Below are 21,057 nucleotides of genomic sequence, written 5' to 3'. Positions count from 1 at the left end.
CACGGACGCTTCTCTCTGCCCCGTCGGTCGTTATCCTCCGGTTACCGGGGCTTTGGCGCAGCCCCCCCACCCCAGACCCCCGCCCCGTCCCGCGGCCGCGGTACCTGGCGCAGCTCCCGGGGCCTCCCGGGGCCGTTCCGCCCCGCTGCATCCCGCCGTGCGGGGCGGGGGGGGGGCTCCCCGGGGCGGAGGGGGCGGCGGTGCCCCCCGGGGGCGGTGGGAGCGCCGCTGGCTGCGGTGCTGCCGCAGCTGCTATTTCCAGGAGGACGGTGCCACCTATGGAAAGCACCTGGAATTCTTCCGGGCGCGTTTCCGTGCGGGACCGTGGGGATGAGTCCGGGCTGCGCCCGCCGCCGCCGTTCCCCGCGCCCGCCCCCTCGGGGAACCGGACCGGGCCGGGCTGGCGGGGGATGGGTAGCCGATGAGAATCCCTTCAGCACCGCCTCCCCGGGCACGGCTGCCCCGCCGAGGGGGCTCGGCTCGGTCCCGGGGCAGCGGGGGGGTTCGGGGAGGGTCGCCGCGCTGCACCAAAGCCCCGGTAACCGGGGGATAACGACAGACGGGGCGGAGAGAAACGGCCCTGCCCAGGACTCCCCGAGCTGGGATGGTCCGGCCAGCGCATCCCGAGGAGGGTGTCTTGGCCACGGGGAGGCTTCGTGGACGTGTCCCGCAGGGGGATCGACTCCTGTCGCTGCGACTCCGTCCCGAGCCCCGGCGGAACGAGAGCAGGACCGGGCACCTGGACAGGGGGAACCTCGGCCGGAGAATTCGATGTCAAACACCTTGACCAGAAAACTTGCCCGCACTGGAATTCCTGGGATGCGGGGAGTGTGGAAAAAGAGGCTCGACGGGGGCACCGCTGCCCGGGCACCGCGTAGGGTGCGGGTGTCGCAGCTCGGGGCCGGTTTCTGCCTCCCCGCTTCGTCCCAAACAGCTCGGAAACGAAAAGGCGGTGTAGAGGTGAGCGGGCTGTCCCGCAGCCCCACGCACAACCGGGGGCCGCCGGGGGCTACCGGGACACCGGGGGCTCCCGGTCCACTCGCCATCCTCTGAGGGACAGCCCGACACAGGCCCGGGGGGGAAGCAGGGGCGTGAATTCACTCCGAGGCTCATCTCTACTCCCTTTAACCGCCGGTGGAAGGAATCGTTTTCCCACCGGTCTCAGGAATGGAAGCGGAGCGAGAGAAGACCGGAGCCAAACCGGTCACCCGGGGCCGGTTACCTCGAAAGTGCGTAGATGGGGGGGTCAACGAAGGCAGAGACCCCGCGTGGAATGAGTCTCCGGAGCGAGCTCTGCCCTGTTCGGTGTTACCCACGGCCCCGCGGACACGGGGGAGCGCGACCGTGGTATAACCAGCTCTCCGACCGGCACCGGCATCCTCTGCCAGAACGGGAGTTAGGCTGCATCCTAACGGGATTCCCCCACGGGAATCCGTGGGGCGGAGCAGCACGCTGGCTGGAGAGCCCGGGAAGCGGCGGGGAAGCCGCCGGCTGCGGCTCCGGCATCGCTGGTGCCGGCGGTTGGGTTGGAGCCAGGTCCCCCCCCCGGCGCCGCCGCCGCCCCCGGTTCAGCCGCACTCGGACCCGTGTGTCCGTCCCGCCGCCCCCACGCGCGGCCCCGGGACGGGCAGCGGCCCCTCGGTTTCGTTTCGAAGCTCGCGAGGGTGGAAGCCCCCGCAAAGCGAGAAACGAGGGGACAGCCGGGCGCCCTGCCCCGCTGAGCCCCGAGGAGCTCATCGCACGAGTGCGGGCTGGGGGGGGCGCAGACCCCGCGGCCGACGGGAGGATTTGGGGTCAAATCGGTGGAAACGGGCTTTGCCGCGGAGGCACAAGCCCTCGCTGGGCCGGAGCCGCCCCCGAGTCCGCGTTGAGCCCCGGGACCCCGGGGCAGAGCCGGACCCCGGCGGCACCGACGGGAGAGGAGGGGGAGCAGGGGTGAGCGACCCCCCCTCTCCAGCCGAGAGCCCGTGGGGGGCCCGGGGCAGCTTCTGCCGTTGACCTCGGCAGCGTGGGGGGGTGGCCCGGGCTCCGGGCTCGCTCCTGCTCCCGGTAGTCCGGGCGAGCGGGAGGGGCACCCGCGGCACCGACATCCCCCGGCGAGGGGGATCCCAGCATCCTCCCAGCAGCGGGAGGAACCGCCCTGGAAAGCCGGGGATGGTCCCTCCCGCCGCCGTCTCGTCCCGCGGCGCCGGGGCGGCTCCGTCCCGCTTCTCCTTCCGGGCCAAGACCCCCGAGAGCGGCCGCAGACCCGGTCCGGGCTCTCCCCGAGCCGGGGGGCTCCGTCCAGACCCTCCCGCGGCGGCGCTCGCTCCCCGCTGCTCCCCCCGCGCCGTTCTCGTTTGCGTCTCGCTTTCTCCGACCCCCCCCCCCCCGCCCCGCCCCGCCACCAGGGACCCAGAGCCGACCCCGCACAAGTCCCGCGTGGGTCCCGGTGGGGGCTGCAATCGTCTCTTCTGCTGATTCCCACGCGAGAGGCAGCGACAGCCGCATCTTCTCCCCACGCGGGGCTGTGGGGCTCGGTGGAGCCGCAGACGATGGGGCAAAAGCGGCTGCTCAGCCGAGAGCTCCGCGGCCCCTCTCAGGGCTCCGGTGCGGGGAGAGGGGAGGCTCCGGTACCGTGCTTCCCACCCGCACCGTGGACCCCGAGATCGGAGGTGCGGGGCGGACACCCGCTCCCCAGCGCTTCAGCATCCCCACGGCCACGGTGACGCTGCTCCGGAAGCCCCGGGGCGTGGGTGGTGGCACCGTGGGGCCGGGGAGGACGATCCGAGACGTCCTCCCCTTCGAACCCTGAGCTCCCTCAGCCGGGGGTCGCGCCCGCTCCCCTCCAGGGTCTCCTCTTTGCTCAGCGCCTTCCCGGGAGCGGGATCCGCGCCACCGCATCCACGCCAATTCACGCGTTCTGCCTTAATTAACAACGATTAATTCGACATTAACGAAAAACTCGCCGGGACGCGGCTCGCCGGGGGCCGGGAGGGCGCGGGGGGTGCGCTCCCCCCCGCACCAGCGCCGCGCAGAGCCCGTGGGGCCGGCGGAGCGGGGCTGGGAGCCCACGCGTGCCCCGGGGTGGGAACGTCCCCCCCTCCTCCCCTGAGCACTGCTTCACTTCGGCTGCGGCGGCTCTGCCCCCCGAGACCCGACTCACCCGTCCCTCGAGTCCCCCCGTGGGGCTCCAGACGCCCAGGGTCCCCACCCGTGTCCCCCCACACCGCAGGGGAGATCATCCCCCGTGACCGCCGTCGGAGCTCCCCGCCCCGGGATCAACCGACCCCGGGATGGGGACGGCGCCAGTCCCCGCTGCCGGTTCCCCGTGGGCGCGGGGCTCCCCCCGGGACACGTCCAAGGCCGGGGGAGATGGTCCCGCAGCCGCCTCGCCATCCCCGCCACGCGTGACCCGGCGCCCCCCCGACAGCAAACCCGCGCCCCGGGGAGGGGCACCGCTGTCTCTTACACCGGGGAGGCTCCCACGCGTGACCGCGGGGGCAGCCGAACCCCACTCCCTTCGCTTCCGAGCTCCTTAGCAGAGGAGAACAAGGTTGCGAGGGATGGGCAGGTCCACGGGAGGCCTCGCCTGGCCTCGTCACGCGTGGACAGAGCCCTCGAAGCCCCCTCGGTACTGGGTTCACGGTGCTGCGAGCCCCACTCCCGGCGTATCCCTCTTCGGAGTCTCCCCCCGACGGCCCCACTGTGAGGGGGGGCGGGTCGCCCTGGACCACGCGTGTCTCGGTCTCCCGTGGGCGCCTCAGGAGACCGACTCGTAGCGCGAGAAAGCAAAGGCTCCCGGGTGGGATGCGGGGAAGCAGCGGAGCTTAGGAGGGGTCTCGGGGGTCCCGGTACCGGCTGGTAGCCCCGCAGTGCCACCCACGCCGCTTTGCTGATAGGTGACGTGTGGAGAGACTAAATCCCCGCGAGGAGGGACTAAATCCCGCGTGGGGCCGCTGGTGTTGGGATCCCCCCTCTGCCTCCCAGCGCGGGGAAACTGGGAGAGCGCTGGGCTCCGGTGTGCGGATCCCACCGGGAAGGACCCCCACTCCCGCGGATCCACGCGTGGCCGGTGCTCAACCCCCTCGCTGTTCATGCATAAACGCTCCCTTTGTCCCAGCCCCCCCGGGGCGCCCCGTCCAGGTGGAGGAGAGAGGTCGAACCCCTCCATTCCCAGCACTGAGGGAGGCGCTGGCACCACCTCCCCGCTCTCCCGGTGCCCCCTTTGTATCCCGGTCCCGTGTCCCCCCCCACCCCGCTCCGGGGGGCGTGGGGCGTGGGGGCGGGTATCGAGGCGTGTCACCCCGCCCACCCCCACCCCCCCCGCCCCTTTCCCGCTATCGCTGTCCCCGCCCCGCGCTCATCGGGACGCGGCTCACGTCGGGGGGCGGCGCTGAGCTGGGGCCAATGCGGCGCGGGCGGAATATTCCACCCGGCTCCGCCAGCAACAAGTGCGGGGGGGGGGGGGGGGTGGTGGGGGGTGTGGAAACGTGGGGAGGAGGAGGAGAAGAAGAAGGAGGAGGGGGGGGGGGCACGGCGCTGACGTCAGCGGGCGGAGTATTATGGTCTGGGCTGCGCTGGCGGCTGCCTGTGTGCTGCGAGCGGCCGCGTAAACATGGAGCTCTCGGCCGTCGGGGAGCGCGTCTTCGCGGCCGAGGCCCTGCTCAAGCGCCGCATCCGCAAAGTAGGTGCCCTCCCCGCGTCCCCCCCACCTTCTTCTTTCCTCCTCCCCCCCCCCTCCTCTTTTTCCCACCCGCCGCTGCCGCGGCCCCGGGTGCTGCTGGGCGCCCGCTGGGGGCGGCTCTTTCTCCCCCGCCGCACGCCCCGCTCCGCACCCTCGTTTTTAATCGCTTATTAATTGATTTTGCCTTGCATCCCCCCCCTCCCCTCCTCGGCGTGTTTTCTGCAGGCGCGTGGAACGGCGGGTGCAGCTTTGTTGCGGGTGGGGAATCGTGGTTTTTTTTCCCTGCGCGTCTGTGTTATTTATTTTTATTTTTATTTTTTTTTTATTATTTTTTCTTATTTGCATCCGCAGGGGCGCATGGAATATCTCGTCAAATGGAAGGGTTGGTCTCAGAAGTAAGTGGCGGCCGCTGCTCCGGAGGGTTCTGCAGCCAGGAGCTGCCTCCCTGCAGCCCTGAGCTCCCATTGTAGTGGGAAGGAAACTTGGGTCCCCTTCCTTCATCCCCTCTATTATTTTATTGTATTGATTTGATCACGTTCCGGGCTCCTCACGCTCTCCCCCTCTCTCCGTCTCCCTCCATCCCAGGTACAGCACTTGGGAACCCGAGGAAAACATCCTGGATGCCCGGCTGCTCGCAGCCTTTGAGGAAAGGTACAAGGCCTTTGCCAGCCGTAGCCGTTACGCTTGTAAATCTCTTGCTGTCTTGTAGCTATGCTGAATTGAAGCTTTGGTTTTTTTAACACCTCTAGGGAGCGAGAAATGGAGCTATACGGGCCCAAAAAGCGAGGCCCCAAGCCCAAAACCTTCCTGCTAAAGGTAAGGGTCTGGGGCTGCGTGTTGGGATGAGGAGCGGGGTCCCTCTCCGGCCCCCGTGGAGGATGCTTCTAGCCAAGGCGGCCTCTTGTCTTGTAAGTTGTAATTACGCAGCCGGATGGCAGGATAATAAAGTCACCGGGTGATTTATCTTCTTTGCAGGCCCAGGCAAAAGCAAAAGCCAAAACCTATGAATTCCGCAGTGACTCTTCCAGGGGGATCCGGGTGCCCTATCCCGGCAGGTCTCCCCAAGAGTTGGGCTCCACATCCCGGGCTAGGGAAGGACTCAGAAACATAGCCCTGGCTCCCCAGAGCAGCTCCAGCACCAGCACCCCCAAGGCAGACGGCATCCGGGACCGGATGATCCGCGTGGAGGAGAAACCTGGGGAGACCCCTAAAAAGAGAGGCCCGAAGCCCCGGAAGGAGCTGTACAAGGACCTAGCGGAGACTCTGGATGCCTCCAAGAGGAAACTGGGGGACCCGGGGGACAAGGTTGGGGACTACCTGAAGGCCAGGAAGATGGAGGAGGCTGCAGGGGCAGCTAAGTTCGGCTCGGGACACAGCGTCATCCAGCTGGCCAGGAGGCAGGACCCTGACCTCACAGCAGCCCTGCCTGGTCCTAACCGGGCTGAGGTGGGCACCAAACTAGGAGCCAGCGAGACCTTCCCGCCCCGGCTGTCCAAGCACCGCGCGGACTTTCTGGACCCCAAGGGGCAGGGGGGACTGGACCCTGGTGGCCCAAAGCTCCTGCACGGCACCGTGAGCCCGGGCACCGTGGGCAGCCTGTACCGCGATGGCGTGGGGGGCCAGGCGGGGAGACCCTCGCTCATCGCCAGGATCCCCGTCTCCAGGATCCTCGGGGACCCCGAGGAGGAGTCCTGGAGCCCCTCGCTCAACAACCTGGAGAAGGTGGTGGTAACTGATGTGACCTCTAACTTTTTGACCGTCACCATCAAGGAGAGCAGCACGGACCAAGGATTCTTTAAAGAGAAGCGATGAGTTTGTTGGAGGTGGTGTTGGGGTTTTCTTCAGTCAGATCCAGACAAAAGCTTGGTTAGAGCTTGGTGGGCCTTTTTTTTTCCTTTATTTTTTTTCTTTTCATTTTCTTTTCGTCCTGGAGAGGATTTAGAAACTGTCCTGAATTCATTAACTCATCTTTTTTTTTGGTTATTTTTTTTTTTTCCCCATGTCTTACATTTCGTTGGAAAGATTATCTCTAGAGTTATATTTTCTATTAGATGTAAATATGTTATTTAAGAAAAAATGCATATATATCTATATATATATTTCAACTCTGAGTTGTTTTATTTAAATGGAGACAACAGTGACTGCTCAGTTGCTCTTAGAAAGGACAATAAAACTGAGAACGAACAGAGTTCATGCATCTGTTGCAGGAGCCGGTGTACATAACGAACGATGTTCATAGCTAATTATGTTCTGGGTTTTTTTAACTATTATTTTTCATATGATGCTGTGGATGGTGGAGGGAGGACGTGTTGCTCCCTCCGAGGGCAAAGTGCCCTGGTTTCTTGATTGTGATATACGGTGTTGCTTGTACAATCAAGTGTGCTGTGTCCAGAACTGTTGCCCTTGACAGTTGAAGCACTTGAATTTACAGTGTTGTTGGGGAGGGGGTGTTTCCAGTGTAACAAAAAAAAAAAATGAGGTTGCTACGAAGTCGGGGTGGGGAAAAGCAGAAATCCATAAAAAGGCTAAAAGTGTTCTAGCGGAGTATTAACTTGAATTACCTTTTCTTGCGGAGGAAGGGGAGGTTTTGTGTGTGTCAGGTTCCTGAGAGGGATGATACTGAAATGCACTTTAATAGAGCTGTCGTAGCAGTTGTGGGAGATGGGACTGAGCTGAGAATCTGTTTTCATTTTGTCTGGTCGCTTGATTCTGTTCCCCCACCCACTTAAAAAAAAAAAAAATTAACAAAAAACAAAACCCAACACAAACCCCTCTGTTTACATTCCTGAAATGCCAGAGCGGTTTGGGAGGGTAGCATGTCACTGCCCATATTTAGATGCTTTATACCGCTATAGAAAGTGGATTATTATTTCCTACCCTCCCGGCCCCGGCCCTGACACCGTTCACTTCAGCCTGGTGGAAGTCTCCAGATAAGGTGTTTTGGAATATCCACATCTCTGACAAATCCCAGAGCCACCTTTATGCATTCAGAGACAATAAATATTTCCCTTTTTCTTACGCTAGTTAAACAATAGCCAAGAGGCGAAATATTCCCGGGCGTGAGCAGCCCTGCTGACTCGGGTGCCTTTTTGTGGTTGATTTGCCTGTGTTGTTTCTCCTGGCTCTGCTGCTTCTCTCCCTGGGCTGGGGCAGGACAGGGCTGTGGGGTTTGGTGGCTCTGGCCACACTGCAGCTGTTTCCCCACTGGATCGAGCAGCAGCCTTGGGCTGCAGCCCCCAGCTCTGCTCATTCCTGCAGCCACAGCCTGATGCAGGTGGGGAGCGGGACCTTCTACCTGTGATTTCGGTTGAGGTGTCCCCACCCTGATGCGTTGGTCTGAGCATCTCTGGGGGTTGGAAAGCACAAGGTGGCTGGCAGCGGCCGAGGGCTGGAGTTGAGCAGGTTATCCTTGTCCCTCCTTGCTGGACGAGCTCCTGAAGGCTCCTGTTTTGGGGGGTGACAGCACGTGGGGCTGGAGGAGCGGGAGAGGGGCTGGGGCAAGGAGCAGCCAGGTGCTGTTGGGCTGTTGGGCTCATCCATGCTTGGTCTTCCTCCCCATCCTTCTTTTGGGACCTTGTCAGCTGGCCTAGCAGGAGGATGCTGCAGTGACTGTACAAAGGGAGACAGGTCTGCGAGTTCTGGATTTGTTTTAGTTGGGTTTATTTTCCTTTTTCCTTTTTTTTTTTTTTTAAGGCATATTTTCTAAAATCGAGATTTTAAACTTGATTTATACGAAGAACCAATGTGCTGGTTTCAGTGTCAGTGCCAGCCGACATGGGACGTTTGTGTTGTTGGAGGGACAGTGATGGGATTGAGGTGCCCGTCCTCCCGCTGCTGTGGTGCCAAGGCTGGAGGATTCCTCCCTTTGCGAAAGAGCCCGGAGCTGAGCTCCCGTCCCACCGGGACACGGTTGGGATGTGGCGTGCTTCGCTCCAGCCCTGTGTATATGTGTGCGTCTTAACACACATGTATATGGAGCAAAACATAACATGTGGGTGTATATGTGTGTATGTACATAGCGACGTATATACTGAGTGTGTGCGCGTGCGGGTGTGTGTGCGTGAATTATTTAAATCTAAGACTTGTACAAAAAAAACCCAATTTGGCTAAATCTCAGTCTCAGAAGTGAAGCTTAACTACGTGTCTTCTGCCAGCTGTGAATGTCCATATGAGACCTGCTTTTTATGTGAGTTTGAATATATACTTTGTAAATAGAAATGTGTCTGTCTTCCCTTTGGGGTGCTGGGCTGGGGAGGTTGGGGGGCTGGGGGTTGAGCAGGAGGACTGTGGGGCAGGTGGGGGGTCCAGACAGCATGAGGGGATCCTAATGAGGGAGGTGATTCCACCTCCCCACATCCCCCGCTGCTGCAGGAGTGGGCAGGGCTGGAGGAGAGACCCGACGGGGCGTCCCTGTATCCTGCATCCCTCACTTTGCAGGGATGGGCAGCGCTGGGGCTGGGACTTGACGGGGTGGGTGGCTTTGCATCTACACATTCCCCTTCTGCAGGGGTGGCTGAGGCCAGGACTCGATGGGATGGGGGGGATCCCGATGGGATGGGGGGATCCTGACGGGATGGGGGGATCCCGACGGGGTGCACGCTTCCACATTCCCGCATCTCCCCCTCTCTAGGAGCAAGCAGGGCTGGAGCAGGGACCCGACAGGGCAGGCGGCTCTGCTTCCCAGCATCCTCATCTCTGCTGGGACAGCTGGGGCCAGGATGGGATCGATGGGATCCCATCCCCATTCCAACCGTTGATGGGATGGGGGGATTCCAGTGGGGTAGGGAGCCCCTCTGCAGGGACAGGTGGGACCCGACGGGGCAGGGAGGGAGGATCCTGATGAGGCAGGAGGTCCCGCATCCCAGCATCCCCCCTCGACAGGAATGAGCAGGGCTGGGGTGGGGACCCGACGGGGCGGGGGGGAGAGGAGAAGAGGTGTCGAGGGCCACCCCCGGTGGTTCCGCAGTGCTCGGACGGCCCCGTGTGCCGCTCCACTCCGAGGAATCACCCCAGGGAAGGCACCCGGGTAGCGGTCGGGGCCCCAGCGGCGTCCCGGGTACCGGCGCTCCTCCCTTCCGACGGGGCGGGCGGCGCAGCGGGGGTGTGGAGCCTTTGTATTCAAATCTGCCCCAGCCACGCAGGCGGAGGGGAGCTGGGGTTGGGGGGAGGGATGGGGCGGGTTTGGTGGCTTTTTTTTTTTTTTTTTTTTTTGAAGCTGTGTCCTCATTAACCTCCTTTCTCTGCTCCGCCGGGTGAAAGGCGCGGACCCCGCATTATGGGAGCTGTCAGCGCCCGGGCGCGGAAAATGAGTGTCAAGGAGGAGCAGGAGAAAGGGCCGCACAAAGGCGCCTTTCTCCCCCGGCCCAGCGGGGGGGCCCTTTCACACGGGCCGTGGCGGGGCCCCCAGCGGGGCGGAGGGAGGGGGTGGGGATGCCGGGGGGGTGGGATGGGTTGGCGGAGCCCCGGGACGCGGCCGGTAGGAGCCTCCTCCCCCAACCCGGGGCTCCGTGCCCTCCCGGGGTTCTACCCGTCCCGACGGCGGGGACACACCCTTGGCCCCCGCTGAGGCAGCCGGGACCGAGAGGGACCCCCCGGTGCCGAGGTTGGGGGGTGGCCAAGCGTGTCCTGGTCCTGCTCCCGGTGCCGAGGTTGGGAGGAGCTGGGTCCCCGGAGCTGAGCTAGAGGCACCGGGACCCCCCTCCTCCACCCTCCCGCAACCTCCCTCCAGCCGCAGCGGCACCAGTAGAACCGTCGGGGGGAGGTGAGGAAGGACGTTTTGGGGTCCCCTCGTGTTCTCTTGTCCCCAGCCAGGGGCTGAGATGCAGCTTGCGAGCAGGGGAGGCAACACGGAGCCCCCGGGAGGGAAGATGCTCATCCTGGGTGGGATGGGGGTCCCAGAGCAGTGACCACAGCAGGCTGAAAAGTTTAAAAAAATATTTATTGATATGCTAAAAAAGAGCAGTGGAAAAGTTATAAAAAAAACCCAACCCCAAAACACAAAACCCTGCCCAACATAATCATCTCCTAGTGTTTTCCAGCAAATAAATTAAGGGCAGCCTAGAGGTGCTGGGTCTCCGCTGGCTCAGTGGCCACGAGAACAAGCAAAAGCAGAAAAGGCAGGAGAGGTGCTGGGAGGGCGAGTGGAGACCAGGGGGAGCGCAGCCCCCAGCCCCACGTCGCTCGGGTTGGGCACCGCAACAAAGCCCTTGAGCTTTCCCAGGGTAATAACATCTCCAACTTTTGTTCTCTGCAAATAAAAGCAAACAAACAGCTGTAGTTTAAAGCAATTATAAGTGTCATACAGGAACGATTTGGCTCTCTCTTTAATTAAAACATACAAATCAGACCAGTGACTGGCACAAGTTACAAGAACAATTGTTCGTTTTTCACCCGTCCCTCAATTTCTTTCAGGGAAAACCTCTCTACATCTGGAGCCCTTCACACCCAGCTCAGAAACTCAAAGCGAACCAACTCCTCACAAACCATCCCCATCCCTCCACGAACTCCAGTTTTTTTGGTACAAAATATATATATAAAAATAGACTAGGTTTCTAGGGATGATGGCTGAGTTGGCCACCCCTTCCAGTCCAATGGAAAACAAAAAGTATGCTTAACCAGATTATGCCTGGAGAAAATATCCATTCAATATACAAATACTGAGGACTTTCCACATTGGAAACCCCTTAGAGAATGGCAAATGACAAACTTTTAATTGGCTGTTTGACACACGGCTGAACACCCCAACCCATAGCAGCAAACTTAAAACAAAGAGGAAAAAAAAACACAAGGTAGACCTTGAATACTGATGGTACTGGTGGGTAAACAGGGTTTGCTTCGGCTTTCAGCCCCTGTCCACAAAGGATTACAGTAAATTGTTCACATCATGCGCCTTTGAGAGGCAAAACCAACAGGAACCGTTCGGACACCCCAGCGCTGCTGGGAGAGCCAAGATCCTGAAACATGAGGTTGGGAATTGGCTGGGGAAGGAGCGCTGGAGGAGATGAAAGTCAGAAAAAAAAGATTCTGGATTATCATTTTCACCATCCTTAGACCTTTGGAATCGAACCAGCTGGTGAGCAGAAGGCACAATAGCAAGTGGTGGCAGCAGAGTCCTGCTGCTACTGGGAGGGGAGGCACCAGGGAAGGGTGGGTGATGGAGGAGAGCTGCTCACCATCGGGGTACACACTTCCTTGGGTGTGAGCAACACCTCGCCTGGCCAGGAAGCAGGAGCAAGCACGGAGAAATGCATTTGAGCTTTGATGGGAGCTCTGGAAAGAGCAGCCATCTTAGAGCTGAACACAGCACCCACCCTCACAGTTCATCTCCCGCATCCTCTGTGGATGCTTGGTCCCTGACCCCCTCTTGGAGCATCTTCAGATGCTTTTTCCTCCCTGCGGGACACCAGCCTCCTCCCTATCCCATTGCTCTAAGCAAAAGCATCCCTGCTGGGCTGGCTTCCTCCCAGTGAGCATCCCTTGGCTGCCCTCAACATTGCAGAACTCCGCACCATGGCCAGGTGTCCCGCTGGATACCAGGGCACCTCTCCACATCGCTGTCACTGCTGTCCCCAGGACCTTGTGACCACCCTGCTTTGCATAGGCACAAACCTGTCGTGGGACCGGTGTCGCAGACAAGGCTGAGATAAGGACAGTCCAAAAGGCACATTGTCGTTCTGTTTGGATTTTGCAAAGGCCAAGTACAAAACATTTGGTGTGTGGGTAAGAACGTTACCCCCTGTGCTCCCTGATTCCTTGATTCTTCTCCCAAAATGCTCATATCCCCAGCACAAAAGCAGAGACCATGCCCAGAGCATTCATTTCTGCTGACACAGGCTAACTTATCCGGGGATGGCTCAAAGCAACACTAGCTCCTTTGGCAGAGTAAAAGCCTGGAAGGTAAACGGCACAGACTGTGATATTTTGGCATCATGGAGCTTAATGGAATCCTTGGGAACCTCCTCCACGGACAACACTCCCTTCTCTCCCCTTTGCCTGGCTGGCCAGGAGCAGAGCATGGCTGGACAGCCCCTGCCCCAGGCTGCCCCACACTGTGACGAGGGGACATTCAAGGCTGGCTGGCTGGACTGGGGCAGAGCTGGGCTGAGAAGCCTGCACAGGTCCTGCTGCAAAGCATCAACACGTCTCTACCCGCCCCGGCTTGCGGGCACGCAGTCAGCTCACGCAGGATGCTGTGCGCAACAAACTCAAAGCCACAACCAACAGGATGGCTGGGGATTAAATACGAAAGCTAAAGGGATAGTTTGGAACACAGGAGCCTGCCCCAGCAGAGGCTGCAGCCACTGCTTGAGGAACAACCTTGAACATTGGCAACAAGTGGGTAGCACATGCAGCCAGTACTGGCTTTTCATTCACCTGAGAATTTGCAGCAGCAAATGCGGCTGCAGTGATGGGTTTGGGGGGAGGAGAGGGGGCAGAAGGACACGTACCCCCAGTTTGGTCAGTTTGGTCCATTTATCTCTGCACTCCTACGTGTGACAACACTGTGAGTGCTCCCACCTGCCACTAAGAAAGTCCTGGTGCCAGGTCAGTCACCGAGCAAGGGCGACCCCAAAGATGTTCACGCACACCGAGCAGCCACTCTGGAGATGCTAGTGGCAGAGCTCTTTGGAGGCACCTCCTCACCGTACACCAAGACCTGGCAGGCTGCAGAGAAAGGAGTTCAGCATTAATAGAACTAAAGGGATGTGGAATGCTACTAAACTCTGCCTGAACTACTGCTGCTAACCTTGGCTTGTAAAAGTCACCTATAGCAGGGAAAAAGACTTCCATATAAAAGCCGTTACTGTTTGTAATTACAAGCCAAAATAAACATCCTAGATGCTGGCTCGGGATGGCAAGTGGAAGGAGAAGGGCTGCTGCAAGACATCTGGCTCCTTGGGGAACAGCGGCTTGAGGCATCCGCTGCCACCACCTCACCCTGCCCCTTCTCCTTCTCTCCTTCCCTTTCCCACTACTCAAGACCATGTAGGTATCCTCAACCAGCTTCTGAGCCCTCCGGCTGGAGAAAAATGTGCATGATCAGTGTGAGTCAAAGCCAACGAGCATCCAAGGCACTGGACTGTGGGCTGGATCCAGCTGTGCTTCCACCAGGGAGGGCTCACTCATCCCTGGCTCTGCCTGGGCATCGCTTTTTAGCTGAACTGCGGTACCAACCTCACAGACACCTGGCAGTCCGAGCACCAACCTACCTGTGCTGGGAGGGTTTGCTTGTTCTGCAAGACAAAAATACTCCCCAGTTTGGTCCCTACAAGAGCCTCAAAGCTGCTGAATGGGAGAGGAAGATGCTGGTGATGCTGGGACAAAGCAGAGGAGTGGTGCTGGGGCTCTCCGGGCTGCACAGAAATCCAAGCTTCGTTTCCCTCTGAAAGTCAAGTCACTGTAAAGAAGTCAGCAGCTCTTGCTGGCTCCCACCCTCAGCAACACAGAACCCTCTTCAGATGGCAAGGAGACACCCACTGCCAGCTGTCCCTTCCTCTGAAAGAGGCACCTTTGACACCCTGTCTCATCAATGGCATCCAGGATTCAGTCTTCCCTAGACTGGGTTTATTCCCATCCCTCAAAAAATATATATAAAAAAAAAGGATTTTTCCTTAATAAAAAATGTAAACAATAGTTCCCTATCAGCTGGAAACCACAACAGAAACGTCATGGACTTCACCATCATTGGAAGTGACCTTGCCCAGGGAGGTGGCTGGGCTGAATGTACCCTGAAAAACCCCCATGTACAGCCACCTCCCAGCAGCCCCTGAGGGCTGGGAGCAATGACTGCCTCATTTGGATTGATTTGCCACTCCCCACGACTCACAGACAGATTCATGGGGAGCCCAGAGGAAAGAAAAAGATCTCCTTTCCCTCTCCTAAGCATAAGCCTGGCCCACCGCAGCTCCACACCCTCTCCCTGCAGCCAGAGCTGCAGACCTTGTCATCTGCTGTTTCAGGCTATAAAGCAAAGAAACCTGTGTACAGTGAAGCCGGGCTCAAAACTTGCCAGTCTGTCACCCCCAGCAGCACCAGCACCCGGAGAACGGAATCAGCCACCTCCACTCGGGGCACCGATCTGGGAGAGGATGGAGAAACCAGGAAGGATCCATCGACCCGCTGACAGTTCTGAGCAGGTTTCACTGCATCTTTCTCAAGCCTCTCCGGACACGAGTCCCAGCAGGTCTCACAAGGTTTCTGCGTTCACTTCAAGGAAGAAAAACCTGATGGAAGAACTGGGCAAAGCTGAGGGAGAGGCTGAAGGATGTTCTCACGCTCCCAGGCTCAGTATTGCCGTAGGTTGAAAAACCCGACGCTGGTGGGGGACTCCTTGACCGTCACTGTGATCAGGTTAGCGGTGACATCGGTGACAAAGACGTGCTCGATCAGGCTGCGGGTGGGCTTCCAGTCCTGGCTGGTCTGGATAGAGACAGACATGTTCTGACCCACGCTCGGGAAGGATGCCGAATCCCGGTCCGAATCTGAGCTGGTCTCTTCACCCGTGCTCATTTCGGAAAGGGCGGCCGGCTTGCGGTTCTCTGGAGCCACCTGCCCCTCCTGCGTGCTGGCTGTGCCGCTTTTAGCCAAGTCTCTATCGCCTGCCCGCTGCGCCTGCTTCTCATTCTTGCCTCCGTCCCCCCCTGAGAGCACACCAGCAGCATTCAACCCAGCACCCGCTGTGCCACCCTTTGCGCTGCCGGCTCCCGCTGCTGCGCCGCTGCCAGCGCCTTTGGACGAGGTGCTGCAAAGGTGGCGAGGGAGGGTGCTGGCTCCAGCTGCGCTCGGACCGTTTTTGACACTTTGCAGGTTTAGAGCCTGGAGGTTCAGCTCCTGACTGGAGGCTGGTTGGCTGCCGGCCCCAGAGGAGCTCGCTGGCATCTTGTTGCCATTGTGCAGCGTTTGGCCTGCTGCAGCAAACCCTGATTTCTGGTCTCCTCCAGCACCACCGCTAGGAGCCTTGGCAGTCTTGGATCCCTGTAAGCTCAGCCCATGCTCCCCAGATCCTTTCTGGTTTCTCATTTTTAAGTCCAGCCCTAAGCCGCTCTTACTGGCTGCCTGGGATTTCAGTGCCAGCCTGCTCAGGGGCGAGGTCTCTGCTGAGTTCTGGCTTTGGGACATCCTGTTCATGTAGTGGACGATGGAGCTCTGCCAGCTGATAGCCCGGTTTGGGCTCGTGGAGCCGCTCTTCATCATGTTGGTCAGGTTTTCTGTAGACGAACCCCCCGAGCTGAGCCCACTCAAGGTGCCCGGCGGGTCCTTCAGCACGGTCATGCCCGAGCCCTGCGAGCTGTGCTGGGGCTGCACCTTCCCCATCAGCTTCGCACCACCACCCACCTCCTTCCGGGACGTTTTCAGCACCTTTGTCAGGTTCACAGTCCTTCGAGCCGCTTTCTGCTCGGGGGGAAGAGGTTTCCGCCCACGCTTCTTCCTGGAAGCGTCTTTCATGTCGGGCTTCGCCACCAGGATCTGAGCTTTCTTCTGTGGTACCGGGTGAGTCTCTCTGCTGCGTGGACCCCTCTTTGCTTCCAGGTCGCTTTCATCCTCTTCATCCGAGGAAGAGGAAGAGGAGGATGTGGAGGAAGAGGAACTACTTGACTTAGTTTTCGCAGGCATCTCTGGTTCCTGCAAAGCAATGGAGAGAAATGGAAAGAGTTAACGTGGATTATCAAAGAACCCTTAGGGCACTGCAAAGCCTCAGACTCACATAGGTACCTTCTCCCTTGATCTTCTCAACCTATCCCAAACAAGTTAGGGAGCGGATAGTACAAAACGAACCAGGTTTAAACACCAGGTGGGACCCTGGTGCCAGGGAACTCTTCTGTCTCCTTCTACATCATAGCCAGACCAGCAATGATGAGATGTCCTCCTTGCAGGCAACCTCATCGACCCCCACACCACTGCAAACCCCCTGACACAGACAACACGCCCTCCCCACCCTCCAGAGGCTGAGCATCCTCTACGTCCTGCACCGTGGACAGACGCTCGCTGGTGCCTTTGAGGCCAGAGCTCCTCCAGAGCCAACGCGGTGTGGATTTCCACCGCCACCAGGACTCACCACTTGTTTCCTGGGCCTGCCCCTGGGCCGCTTGCCCCTCTTCCGATTCTGCACTTCTTTCTCATGTTCCCTGAAAAAAAACAATTAAGGACAAGGTCTGTAGGGAAGAAAAACCCATATCCAACATAGCTCTGGTTCCTCCCTTTCTTCCATCACTAAAAACCCCTTTGCTCAGGATGCTGTAGGCTCAGCTCCCATCCCAGCACTTGAGCAATGGCTGGGTCATGTTCTTAACCCTGACTGACATGCAATGATCTAACAGGCTCCCAGTTCTTTTACGTGAACCTACGCTGCACACCACACTCAGGTGTAATCAAAGAGCCCTGAGAGCCTTATGGAAATGTGAAGACTTGTGCAGTTCCAACCTCCCCGACGTGGTACCTGGACCGTTTCCCCTTCAGGACTGGCACGGGTCACTCAGGCCATGAATGTGATACAATGCAAGATAAAGAAGTACAAAGTAAGCGAAGGGTTCTAAAAATTCTGGCCTTAGAGCAGAGGCAGCTGTTTGGACACAGGGGTACTCAGCTGGCTCAGCAGCAGGCGTTTGCCCTGATTTATAGGAGGACAGGTGAAAGGAAAGAATCACAGAACCATAGAATAGTTTGGGTTTGAAGGGACCATAAAGATCATCCAGTTCCAACCCCCCTGCCATGGGATCAGGGGCTCCAAACCCCATCCAACCTGACCTTGAACACCTCCAGGGATGGGGCAGCCACCTCTTCCCTGGGCAACCTGTGACAGTGCCTCGCCACTCTCATAGTGAAGAACTTCTTCCTAATGTCTAGTCTCAACATCCTTTGCTGTGCAGGACTGTCCCACTGGTGACCCGAGTCCTGATCCCTTTGTCCCACTGGTGCCAGCCACAGGCCTTGCAAAGGGAGACGCTGAGTCTTGTAACGCTGAATGCAAGAGCAGCTCCTTGCTCTGCTCCCTCTGGTTCTTGGGGGAACCAAAGCAGGCTGGGCAGTGGCAGGAGAGCATCTCCACATCCCTGTTTGCTATATTAACACCCCCACTGCAAGAAGCTTCCAGCAGTTAGTGATGGACCACACGGCGTTACCCATCCCGAGTCACCAGCTCTTAGAATCCTAGAATCCTAGAATAACCAGGTTGGAAGAGACCCACCAGATCACCGAGTCCAACCATTCCCATCAATCACTAAACCATGTCCCTCAGCACCTCGTCCACCCGTCCCTTAAACACCTCCAGGGAAGGTGACTCAACCCCCTCTCTGGGTTCCAGTGTCCAATTCTTGCAATTCATGTCAAGATTTGCAGTTCTAGGATCAGGGAAACAGAAGCATCTGCCCCATCTCCGCTAAGACTTTTGCCTCCTTTACACTCTCGCTGTGCTGAGCTTCCCATCTGCTCACAGCGAGAAGCAGGACAGCCTCCGTGCGGAGGAAAAGCAAATGCAATCCCTGGAAACTCCGTAAGTTCTCTCCTTCGCTGGGCTCATTTCACCTGGTCTGGAGGAGGTGACCCAGGCTGGCGGCCACGCAAAGCCCGAGGTGACATAAAGGGAATGTTTTCAGACCACTCTACTATACACACTACACGTCCGTTTAAAAAGAAGAGTGTTAAGCTGCGATACATACGGCCAATTAAACCCCGTGCTGTCTGCACTAACCACCGGACTCCATTCTTGAAAAGATGGGTCCAGAAACAAGTTATAATTAAATCCTATCATAAACTTTAATGATTTTTATTAACATGGAGCCAAAATACTTGGCAGCGCTGTGCTTCCTGTAGCCAGCAGGCTACTTTTTTACCTCTGTGCGTGATTCCTGGTATGTAATAGCTGCAGAACAATCCCCGTTCCCAGCTTGACTCCGGGCAGTAGCTCTGACAGTGGATACCATTTTCTCCCACCCTTTATTTCCTCACCCTCTCATAGCTGTGCCCCCCAGAAGGATATTTTGGAGCCTTCCAAGCCTCCGACTTATAGAATCATAGAATCACCAGGTTGGAAGAGACCCACTGGATCATCGAGTCCAACCATTCCCATCAATCACTAAACCATGTCCCTCAGCGCCTCGTCCACCCGTCCCTTAAACCCCTCCAGGGAAGGGGACTCAGTCCCCTCCCTGGGCAGCCTGTTCCAGAGCCCAAAAGAGAAGCGTCCGAGGTGGGACCTGAACTGTGGTTTCAAGAGATGAACAAAAGGGCTGTGCCACAAAAGGCACGGCGAGCTCCAGCCTGTTGTTTCCACAACTTCCACCGCACACGCAGCCAATTGGAAGTTAATTGACTTTTTTCTTTTTTTTTTTTTTAAATCGCTCGCTTAGGAATATCGATAAGTTTGCTCACTTCTTTTGGAAAGCGAGGAGGAGGCGTGGATCGAGGATGTTCTCCTCGGGCTCCCAGCTGTTGTGCCTGCAAGAGAAGAGACGGACTGGGCGAGAGCCGGGGGGGTCCGCTGCTCCCCACCACCCCGGGGACCGCCTGGAGTTCATCCCGGGACAAACGGCCCCTTCGTGGCGACTGGGAACCGGGGGGGGGGAGAAGGGTCTGGGGGTGGCGGAGATGGGGGCGCGGATGGAGGAGGGGGGCGGCCACGCTGCGATGGGGCGAAGCGAGCCCCGAGCATCCCGGGGGGAGCGGGACCGGGGGGGTGGGGGGGTGGGGGGGTCGGGGGAGCACCGGGAGCGCTCGGGGAAAGGGGAAAGGGGGGGGGGGACAGAGCCCCACGAGGCGGCGGGGAGGGCCGGGCCGCGCTTATTTGTAAACAAAAGGAGCGGCGAGCCCCGAACAAAAGCGGCGGGGCGGGCGGCATCCCCGCATCCCCGCTCACTTGGAGGACCAGCCTCGCCACTTGACCAGGTATTCCAGCTTGCCCTGCGGAGAGGAAAGACGTAGAGAAGCGCGTTAGGGGCGCCCGGGGGGTTGTTGAAGGTCGGGGAGGGGGGGTGGGGTGGGGGGGGGGGAGGTGGAATCGAGGTGCGTGCGCGCGTGTGTGTGTGTGAGCGATGCGGGTCCCACCTTGCGGAGCCGCTTGCTGAGGATGCACTCGGCGGCGAAGACCTGCTCTCCCACGCTGCTCAGCTCCTCCATGGCCCCGGCCCCGCACACACACACACACACACACACACACACAAGGGGAGCCCCCCGGGCGCGCCCCCGACGCCGGCCGCGCGCTCCCGGCCCCCCCCCCCCCTCCTCCTTCATCCCCATCCCCTTAGGCACAATGCGGCGTGCGCGCCCCCGACGGGCGGGGCGGGGGGGGGGACACACACACATACACGCGGGTTGGAGCGCCCCAAATTCCCCGCTGGCCAATGGGGGGCGGGGGGCGGGGCGCGGAGGAGGAGGGGGGGCAGGGGGGAGGCATTGTCTGAGTGCGACCCCTCCCCTTCCTGCCGCTGGGGGGGTGGGGGGGGACGCTGCCCGGCCGGAGAGGGGACAATGGGGCGGCCCGGAGCCGGGCTTTGTCCCCCGAGTGCGGGGCTTTGTCCCTCCGGGGTGCCCGGTGCGGGGCTCGGCTGTGTCCCGTGCGGGGTTTTGTTCCCCTGGGCTGCCCGGCGCGGGGTTTTGTCCCTCCGGGATGCCCGGTGCGGGTCCCGGTTGTGCCCTATGCGGGGCTTTGTCCCCCCGGGGTGCCCGGTGCGGGGCTCACCAGCCCGGCGATGCGGGATTTTGTCCCCCCGGGGCTGCCCGGTGCGGGGTTTTGCCCCCCCGGGCTGCCCGGTGTGAGATTTTGCCCCCCCTGGGCTGCCCGGTGCGGGGTTTTGCCCTCCCCCGGGCTGCCCGGTGTGGGATTTTGCCCCCCCCGGGGCTGCCCGGTGCGGGATTTTGCCCCCCACCCCGGGCTGCCCGGTGCGGGGTTTTGCCCCCCCTGGGCTGCCCGGTGCGGGGTTTTGCCCCCCCTGGGCTGCCCGGTGCGGGGTTTTGCCCCCCCTGGGCTGCCCGGTGCGGGGTTTTGTCCCTCTAGGGTGCCCGGTGTGGGGCTCGGCTACTCGGTGCGGGGCTTTGTCCCCCCCGGTGTGGGTCCCAGCTGCCCGGTGCGGGGCTCCTCAGCCCTGCCTGGTGCCTTGTTCCCCGGAGCTGGGTGATGTGAGGCTCAGCTGGGTGCTGCGGGACTCCCCAGTCCAGCCCTGTGGGTCCAAGGCTGCCCGGTGCGGAGCTCAGCTGGGCGCTGCGGGGCTCAGCTACCTATTGCGGGACTCCCCAGTCCAGCCCTGTGGGTCCCGGGCTGCACGGTGCGGGGCTCCCCACCCTGGTCTGGTGCTTTGCTCCCCCAGGCTCTGCGTTGCGGGTCCCAGCCGTGCGGTGCCGGACACCCCAGCCCTGCAGATTTCGGCTGTGGGATGCAGGACTCGCTGCCCGCACGGATA

At 60.0% G+C, this 21,057-nt stretch overlaps 2 protein-coding genes across 3 annotated transcripts; one reads left to right on the top strand and one right to left on the bottom strand.

Annotated features, from left to right (window-relative positions):
• Nucleotides 1-4,519: 4,519 nt before the first annotated feature.
• CBX8 (chromobox 8) lies at nt 4,520-8,853 on the top strand. Of its 2 annotated transcripts, none has more exons than XM_069872218.1 (5): nt 4,520-4,666; nt 5,018-5,061; nt 5,252-5,317; nt 5,416-5,482; nt 5,642-8,853. In XM_069872218.1, exons 1-5 carry the CDS (start codon nt 4,598-4,600, stop codon nt 6,476-6,478), a joined length of 1,083 nt encoding a protein of 360 aa, XP_069728319.1. In that variant the 5' UTR covers nt 4,520-4,597; the 3' UTR covers nt 6,479-8,853. The 2 variants fall into 2 exon arrangements, with proteins under 2 accessions (XP_069728319.1, XP_069728318.1); XM_069872217.1 differs by having other exon boundaries at nt 5,392-5,482.
• A 5,847-nt stretch (nt 8,854-14,700) lies between these two features.
• Nucleotides 14,701-19,839, bottom strand: CBX2 (chromobox 2). The gene is made up of 5 exons (XM_069872498.1): nt 19,706-19,839; nt 19,518-19,561; nt 19,034-19,099; nt 16,722-16,791; nt 14,701-16,288 (listed from the first exon to the last, which is right to left on the bottom strand). The coding sequence occupies exons 1-5, from the start codon at nt 19,775-19,777 to the stop codon at nt 14,951-14,953; spliced, it is 1,590 nt and encodes a 529-aa protein (XP_069728599.1). The 5' UTR covers nt 19,778-19,839; the 3' UTR covers nt 14,701-14,950.
• Between the last annotated feature and the right edge of the window lie 1,218 nt (nt 19,840-21,057).

The sequence above is a fragment of the Phaenicophaeus curvirostris genome, chromosome 19 (assembly GCF_032191515.1).
Source record: "Phaenicophaeus curvirostris isolate KB17595 chromosome 19, BPBGC_Pcur_1.0, whole genome shotgun sequence".
NCBI lineage: Eukaryota > Metazoa > Chordata > Aves > Cuculiformes > Cuculidae > Phaenicophaeus > Phaenicophaeus curvirostris.
The sequence above is the reverse complement of the archived record's forward strand: the minus strand, read 5'-3'. Positions and strand labels throughout refer to the sequence as shown.